This window comes from Temnothorax longispinosus, unplaced genomic scaffold (assembly GCF_030848805.1).
Source record: "Temnothorax longispinosus isolate EJ_2023e unplaced genomic scaffold, Tlon_JGU_v1 HiC_scaffold_87, whole genome shotgun sequence".
Lineage (NCBI taxonomy): Eukaryota > Metazoa > Arthropoda > Insecta > Hymenoptera > Formicidae > Temnothorax > Temnothorax longispinosus.
In genome coordinates, this window is record NW_027270747.1 from 28,751 (window position 1) to 37,098 (window position 8,348).

An 8,348-nucleotide genomic window follows, 5' to 3' on the forward strand; every position below is an offset into this window, starting at 1 on the left:
CTTCAATTCTATCAAACACTCCAGAATCAGGGCCGCCCTGAGGAACAAGCGCGTTCCGCGATACTTGAGGCGCATCGTGGAGGACTATCTTAGAGATAGAGAAATCAGATACGTATCGTCTGATGGCACCCGTCGCACCCGGCGTGTCAACAGGGGGGTCCCTCAGGGTTCGGTGTTGGGCCCCCCGCTCTGGAATCTAGGTTTTGACCAGGTGTTGCGCACCCTACTTCCGGGCGACTCCCATGTCGTTTGCTACGCCGACGATACACTGCTCCTCGTCGCCGAGGAGGATTTCGACTCTGCGTGCGCTCTTGCGTCCGAATGCCTTGACAGGCTCATAATAAACATTCGAGACCTGGCCTATCGATGTCTTGGCCTAAAACGGAGGCCGTCTTCTTTGGACATTGTCCCCGAAATTCGACCTTCGATTACGAGGGACATAGCGTCAAGATTTCCAACAGCATGAAATACCTTGGCGTATACATCGATAAGAAATGGGCATTTAACACCCACGTGAATTACGTTGCCGAAAAGATTTCCAAGGTAAATCGTGCCCTGTGCGCAATCCTACCCAACCTTAGGGGACCTATCGAGAACAAGCGCCGGCTGTACTACTCCGTGGCAACTTCTATTGCGCTCTATGCCGCTCCTATTGGAGCGAGGAGTTTATGGCCTCCGAGAATAAGCAAAGACGGATGCGCCGTGCGCTCCGACTATCAGCGTTAAGAACCATAATGGCTTATCGTACTGTTTCATACGAGGCGGCTACGCTCCTGGCCCGTGTTCCGCCTCTGCATTTGTATGCAGATTTCTTGAGAAGGACATACTTCCGACACCGAAGAATGAAGGAGAATGGAACGTACAATGAGGTATCGGCTCCGGCTGTACGCTTGGAAGAATGAGAGGCACTACGAGTGCAATGGCGTGCTCACATCGCGCAGGGAAATCTTCCGGGAAGAAGAACAAGAGAGGCGATTGGCCCCAATTTCGAAGACTGGCTAGATCGCAATTCCGGCTTCCTTACTTACAGACTGACTCAGTTTCTAACAGGTCACGGGTGTTTTGGCACCTACTTATACAGAATTGGTAAGGAGGATACCCCAATGTGTCGATGCTGTGATGTGGAAGAAGACACCCCAGAGCACACCCTGGAGGTGTGCCATTTCTGGGCTCTAGAGCGCGGTGAACTCGCTGCTGCGATAGGTCAAAATCTTTCTCTGGTAAACATCGTTGCTCAGATCTGCAACTCGAAAGAACGATGGAACGCATTTTCGGTTTTCGCTGAGCGCGTTCTCCAGCGCAAGGAAGAAGATGAGCGGAGGAGGCAACAGCAAATAATTGATCCGGGATAATGCGTTCTCCACGATGTCATTGCGACGTTATGTATTGCGTGCGTTTTTTCTCTTGATGCGATTCATTATGCGTGCGGACGGGGTTTTCCTGCCGTTCCTGGGTTGCCCGGGTGCGGGCCGGTTCTGGCTCTCCTCCTCCTGGGGTCCGGTGCGTCGTCTCGGCGACGTTCCCGGATCCCGGGGGGTGGTGGGTTGGGGGCGGTCGGCGTGCGGGTTTCCCTATGGGCGGCCGGATGGCCCTGTAATAGAGAATAGACTTAGATGTAGTTTTATCTACATACATATTTGTTTCTTTTCCTGGAGCTCCGCTGCGATGGGTTGGGGGTTCCCTGGGGGTCGGTCGCCCGTGGTCTCGCCGCTCACCGCTGTGCTTGCGGGGCTCCGGCCCCACTGCTCCGCAGTGGGTTTGCCGGAGGCCCCGTTGTGGCTGCGGGGTGCGGGTGGTCGTCCTTCTGGGTTTCCTCGGCCTGCGGCGGGGTTCTTGGGATCTTTTCTCTTTTCGCGCCCCTCCTCCCCTTCTCCCCCCCTTCCGGGGGGCCTGGAGCGGGACGGACGTGATCATTAATACAGCCGCTTAATGCGGCCCGTGATGCGGACTTGAGTCCGACTGTTCTCCTTGGTGGTGGGTTATGTCTAACCCTCAATGTTAACGAGCGTAGCTCGTGGCTTTTTGATTTATGTGGAACCTCTCTCCGGGTAGAGGGGTTCCTGTTCGTCTGGTACGTACGTAGTGCAACTTACGCGGGTACGCGGGTGCAACTTTTTTCAGATCTTTACCGATCTCGATCTGGAGAATCATCTGTCAAAGCCATGACATATAATTTTTTACCCACCCGGTACATGTCCTTGGCCCTGTGCGTTCTTCCTTGGGATGTCCGTGGCTCCCTATGGAATGGCCACGCAGCCAATGAAGAGCGTCCCTCAATGATATGACTGCCCGCGGTCACTATCATGAGGGCCTCCGAGGCGGTCGAACGTTGGCACTCGTGCCAAATTTCGACTAATGAGTCATTCCGGCGGGTTCTGCGGCATCCCTGTTTGATCCTTCGCGTGATCTTGTCTCCGGTTTACGTTTTTCTGTCGCCTCTGCGAGAGGACTGTTGTGGCACGTGACGTAATACCTCAAGTCTCCCGCGTGTTGCAACTGTTGTCCAGCGTGCTAAGTGTTTGGGAGAGGTTTTTTAGTGGGTGCAAGCCCTACATATCCTGGGGGACAGCCCCCGGAAGAATGCGCGAGGCATTTTTCGTCTTCCACAAAACAAAAAAAAAAAAAGGTTAGGTTAACGGGTTTGCCACATGTGTAATTCTAAGTTAGCATTTTTTACGGATGCGTCTCGTCGAGACAAACAAAAAAACCTATATAAACATGAGTTTATTTTGCTTTGGAATTAATCATAAATAAAAAACGATTTTTTTTAATACTTTGACGATTTATAGCGGCCAAAAGAGAATTTTGCAGGGGTTTTGACCTAATGAAAAGTTGTTGCGTTTGAAAAGTACTATTTATCCCAACAGGTCCCATCCCCCTCGCACCCCCCGTTTGGGCTCTGTATACTTGGACGGTAATTGGTTTTTTATTTTTAGCGGCCAAACGGGATTTTTGGGAGGGGTGCGACATAATGGAAAGTTGTTGCGTGCGAAAAGGGCTATCCATCCCTCCAGGTCCTATTTCCCCCGCACCACCCGTTTGGGCTGTGTATACTTGGACTTTTATTGGTTTTTGATTTTTAGCGGCCAAACGGGATTTTTGGGAGGGGTGCGACATAATGGAAAGTTGTTGCGTGCGAAAAGGGCTATCCATCCCCCCAGGTCCCATTCCCCCCGCACCACCCGTTTGGGCTCTGTATACTTGGACTTTTATTGGTTTTTGATTTTTAGCGGCCAAACGAGATTTTTGGAGGGGTGCGACATAATGGAAAGTTGTTGCGTGCGAAAAGGGCTATCCATCCCCCCAGGTCTAATTCCCCCCGCACACCCGTTTGGGCTCTGTATACTTGGACTTTTATGGTTTTTGATTTTTAGTGGCCAAACGGGATTTTTGGGAGGGCTCCGACATAATGGAAAGTTGTTGCGTTCGAAAAGGGCTATCCATCCTCCCAGGTCCCATCCCCCCCGCACCCCCCGTTTGGGCTCTGTATACTTGGACATTGTTGGTTTTTGAATTTTGTAGGCTAAACGCGAATTTTGGGGGGGCCGCGACATAATAAAAAGTTGTTGCGTTTAAAAAAGGCTATCCATCCTTTCAGGTTTTATCCCCCTCGCACCCTCCGTTGGGGCTCTGTATACTTGGACGGGGTTGGTTTTTCAATTTTAGTGCCAAACGCAAATTTTGGGGAGGTTGCGACATAATGTAAAGTTGTTGCGTTCGACAAGGGCTATCCATCCCTCCAGGACCCATCTCCCCCACATCTCTCGTTTGGGCTCTGTGTACTTGGACGAGGGGGGTTGAAACTGAAAATTTCCAAGTTCCAAGGGGTAACTTTGAAAAAATTTCTTTTTCAGGACCTATGCCATGCGATTCCAAATGTCGAGAACGTCGTTTTGGACCTCCTTTTTTTGACACTTTTTTGAAAATCTTTGAAAATTTTTCCGTTTTAAGGCTGGGCTTTTGAAAAATTACCCTCAAGTGTCTACGTGAGGTAACTGCAAATGTCGAGAAACGCGTTTTGGACCCCCCTTTTTGGACCTTTTTTTGGGCATTTTTTCAAAAATTTTTCCGTTTTAACGGCAGAACTTTGGAAAAAATGGACCTCCCAGTGTCTGCTGCCACGTGACTGCAAATGTCGAAAAACGCGTTTTGGATCTTTTTTTTCGACTTTTTTTAACAATTTTATTAAAATATTTACAAGTTCCAAGGGGTGGCCTTTGAACGCGAATTTTGCGGGTGTTGCGACATAATGGAAAGTTGTTGCGTTCGAGAAGGGCTATCCATCCCCCCAGGTCCCATCCCTCTCGCATTCCTCGTTTGGGCTCTGTATACTTGGATTTTTATTGGTTTTTGAATTTTGTAGGCTAAACGCGAATTTTTGCGGGGTTGTTGCGACATAACGGAAAGTTTTGCGTTCGACAAAAGCTATCCATCCCCCCAGGTCCCATCCTCCCCACATCCCCCGTTTGAGCATGTAACTTGGACTTATATTGGTTTTTGATTTTTGTAGGCTAAACGCAAATTTTGCGGGTGTTGCGACATAACGGAAAGTTGTTGCGTTCGACAAGAGCTATCCATCCCCCCAGGTCCCATCTTCCCCACATCCCCCGTTTGAGCTCTGTATACTTGGACTTTTATTGGTTTTTGAATTTTGTAGGCTAAACGCGAATTTTGCGGGTGTTGCGACATAACGGAAAGTTGTTGCGTTTGACAAGAGCTATCCATCCCCCCAGGTCCCATCTCCCCCGCACACCCCGTTTGAGTTCTGTATACTTGGACCAAGGGAGTGTGAAAAATTTTTATGACGGAAATGGATGTTTTTTTACGAATCGAATTTTGGCACAAGTCCCATCCTCCTCCGACCCCTCCTTCTAGGGGTTGATTTTGGCATTTTTTTTGTTTTGACCGTAGTTTCTAAGGGGTGGGACCTAGGGGGGTGGGGTGAAAGGGGAAGTTGACGCCTTCGAGGAGGACTATCCATCCCTCTAGGTCTCATTTCCCCCGCACCTTCCGTTTGGGCTCTGTATACTTGGACGAGAGGGTAGAAACTGAAATTTTCCAAGTTCAAGGGGTGGCTTTGTAAAAATCGCTCTTCCAGGATCTACGCCATGTGATTCTAAATGTCGAGAAACGCGTTTCGGACCCCTTTTTTGGACCTTTTTTTTGGGAATTTTTTTAAAAAATTTTTTTAAGTTTCAAGGGTTGGCCTTTGAAAAATCGACCCTTAAGTGTCTATGCCAGGTGATTGGAAATGTCGAGAAATGCGTTTTGGACCCCCTTTTTTGGACCTTTTTTGACAATTTTTTCAAATTTCTTCGAAGTCCCACAAGGTTGGTGGTTTTTGAAAATTTGACTCCCAAATGTCTATGCGGTGATTGGGAATGTCGAGAAACGCGTATTGGACCCCCCTTTTTTTGACATTTTTCTCAACAATTTATTAAAATTTTTTTAACTTTCAAGGGTTAGTCTTTAAAAAATCGACTTCCAAGTGTTTATGGCATGTGACTGCAAATTTTTTTTTATTTTACTTAAATTTATGCCAATTTAACTAAAATCATTGTCAAATCAAATCAATTTATCACATTTTAAGTCGAACGTTTGTTAATCTTGATCAATTTATCAACATTTTAACTTGAATCATTGTTAATTTTATTCATTTGACAATTTATCACAATTTTCATCAATTTGCTGGAATTTCAAGCAATTTCACTTAAATTTCAATCAATCATGGACTTGATCCTGTTTCAAGATATTTTACAAGTTTTTCAACACCACATTCTCAATCCACATCTCTCGTTCAAATTGGGTAGGGTTAGTTTAGAGGCCATTTTGTCATTTTTTGACTATTTTTCAATTATTCTAATAGCGTTTTTGATTTGCTGACTCGACCCGACTCAGGGTCGGGTCGAGTCAGATCTCAAGTTTGATTTAAAACTTGATATCTTTAGGAACGCACTCAGTATCATGGCGGAAGGTGTGTCTCCTAACCTATTACTGACAGTTCACGGAAGCTCTAGCACTATTGGCACATGCGGAACTTCATACTTCAAAAAGATCTCGCGAAAGTTTTTCAGCTCGTATTAAGTAAATGTAATGTAATAAATATAACAATGAGTGGATTAGGTAAGAAATTTATACTATGTTAGTAATTACTGTTAATTATGAAAAAGAACAAATGTACATACAATATTAATTGATTGTAACAAAAAATCATAAATGATAATTTTTACAGGAAAGAAGAAGACAAGTGTGAAAATTTGTCGCGATGAAAATGGACAAATAATAAAAACGGATGAAGGGATTCTGTATGAATATGTGGATAACGACGGTAAACATTTTATTTAAAATATTGTAAAATTAATAATATGCTTTATCGCCAATGAATTTCACTGCTGTAGCATCAAAAATATAAAATTATTTTTTTCCTCAGGAAATACCACATTAAAATTTCTACAGACAACACATTCGTCCTGTAGCGAATCATCATCATCAACATCAGTTGAAAGTGGTAAGTGATTTGTGTGCGCATTGCTATGCGAAAAACTTTGAACAATAGAAATATTGCATTTGAGATAACGATGAACCAATTTCATTCCAGAGAGCATAATGCCATGCAGTACAACAGCAAGCACTACGCAAGAAAATAATTGTAATAAAAATGTGGAAAAATTGGTCATTGCACATGACTTTTTACTTTCTTCGTCAGATAGTTCTAATGAAGAATTACAATATACATGCTTAGTGCAGAAAAAGAGAATGCCGCGAGTGAAACATTATATTAAAAATATCGTTGATCAATATACTGATAAAGAGGTAAATATAATATTTATTAAAAATATTTATTAAATCCAATGTGTTATGAGCTTATTTTTTATCTTATGATCTCTTTTAGTTTCAGAAACATTTTAGACTTGTAAGAAGAACTTGTGAGCATATTATTAATTTGTTCGAACAGAGCAAATATTGTCCTAAGGGCTTTCGAGGGAGAAAAAATAAAACAGCTAAAGAACATGTTTTAGTTTTCTTATGGTACATCATTTTTTAAATCACTTATTTACAAATATATGAAACCGTTTTATTAAATATTACTTGTCGAGAAATATATGTTTTTTAACGCATACAGGTTTGCTGCAAATAAAACAGTAATAAGAAGTGTAGCAGAACGTTTTGACATGCAAATCGCTACAGTGCACCTTATTATCAAAAGAGACAAATTTTTTAGTAGATTTGGCTCCAACAATAATCCGATTTCCTGCAACGGAACAAGAACGTCAAGAAAAAGCTCAAGAATTTCAAAATATATGCGGAATTGATGGAATTGTTGGATGTATAGATGGTACATATATTCCAATTAGAAAACCTGCGAAAAAAATTCGTCATACATATGTAAACAGACACGACGAAACTGCACTTACTTTACAAGGCATATGTGATGCGAAAAAAAGATTTATAGATTGCTTTACTGGAGTCTCTAGTAAACTACATGATGCTCGTGTGTATGATATATCTTTTGTTAAAGAAAAAGTGTCTGCAATGGGTGATTTTTATCATATTATTGGCGACGCAGCCTATCCAATATCTATAAATCTTTTGACCCCATATAATGGGAAATTAACACCAGTGCAAGCAAATTTTAATAATCTTTTTTGTAGAGCGCGAGTTAAAATTGAAAACGCGTTTGGATTATTAAAGTGCAGATTCCGACAATTGACAAAACTCGATATGTGGTCCGTAATGTCAATGTCCAAATTTATTATATCTTGCTGCGTATTACATAATTTATGCATAGACAAAAATGATACGTTTGAATATTTTGAATATGAAGAACTTCCATTTCCAATTCAGCAATGTATTTATAGTGATAATAGAATAAGAATGTTAGGACAGTTGAAACGTGATCGCGTAGCGCTTGATTTGATTTAAATTTTGATTAAAATTTTGTTTATGGACCTATAATAGAATGTTATACTAATGTAAATTTTATTAAATAAATTTTTTTATTTAATAACATAATACAAACATAAGTCTTCAGTATTACAGTAAATCTTTTTTTTTAACTAAAACGCTTATAAAATGATAGATTGATATCACATTATTTTGGCAAATCATACATTTAAATTCTTACAATGTAATATCACAATATTATGTTAAAGTATGACAATATTGAAAATAAAAATGATAATAAACGGAACTTAATGCATATTTTTCTATTAACTAAAACATTTGTGACAAATTAATATCATTGCTTCTTCAAATCTTACATTTCATATCACAATGTTATATAAAGTATAACGATATCGAAAATAAAATAAAAAATTTATAATCTATATATATATATATATATATAT

At 42.0% G+C, this 8,348-nt stretch overlaps 1 protein-coding gene across 1 annotated transcript; it reads left to right on the forward strand.

Moving 5' to 3' along the window:
- The first annotated feature begins 366 nt into the window (after positions 1 to 366).
- Positions 367 to 8,228, forward strand: LOC139825068 (putative nuclease HARBI1). Its single transcript, XM_071797605.1, has 2 exons — positions 367 to 543; positions 7,159 to 8,228. The coding sequence occupies exons 1-2, from the start codon at positions 367 to 369 to the stop codon at positions 7,921 to 7,923; spliced, it is 942 nt and encodes a 313-aa protein (XP_071653706.1). The 3' UTR covers positions 7,924 to 8,228.
- Positions 8,229 to 8,348: the final 120 nt, after the last annotated feature.

What these genes read in the sequence shown, in the direction of transcription:
- LOC139825068 (XM_071797605.1), top strand. Translation starts at nt 367, where the DNA reads ATGTCTTGGCCTAAAACGGAGGCCGTCTTCTTTGGACATTGTCCCCGA. An exon ending in TTGCCGAAAAGATTTCCAAG is followed by an intron (nt 544 to 7,158) that starts GTAAATCGTGCC and finishes TAAGAAGTGTAG; the next exon opens with CAGAACGTTTTGACATGCAA.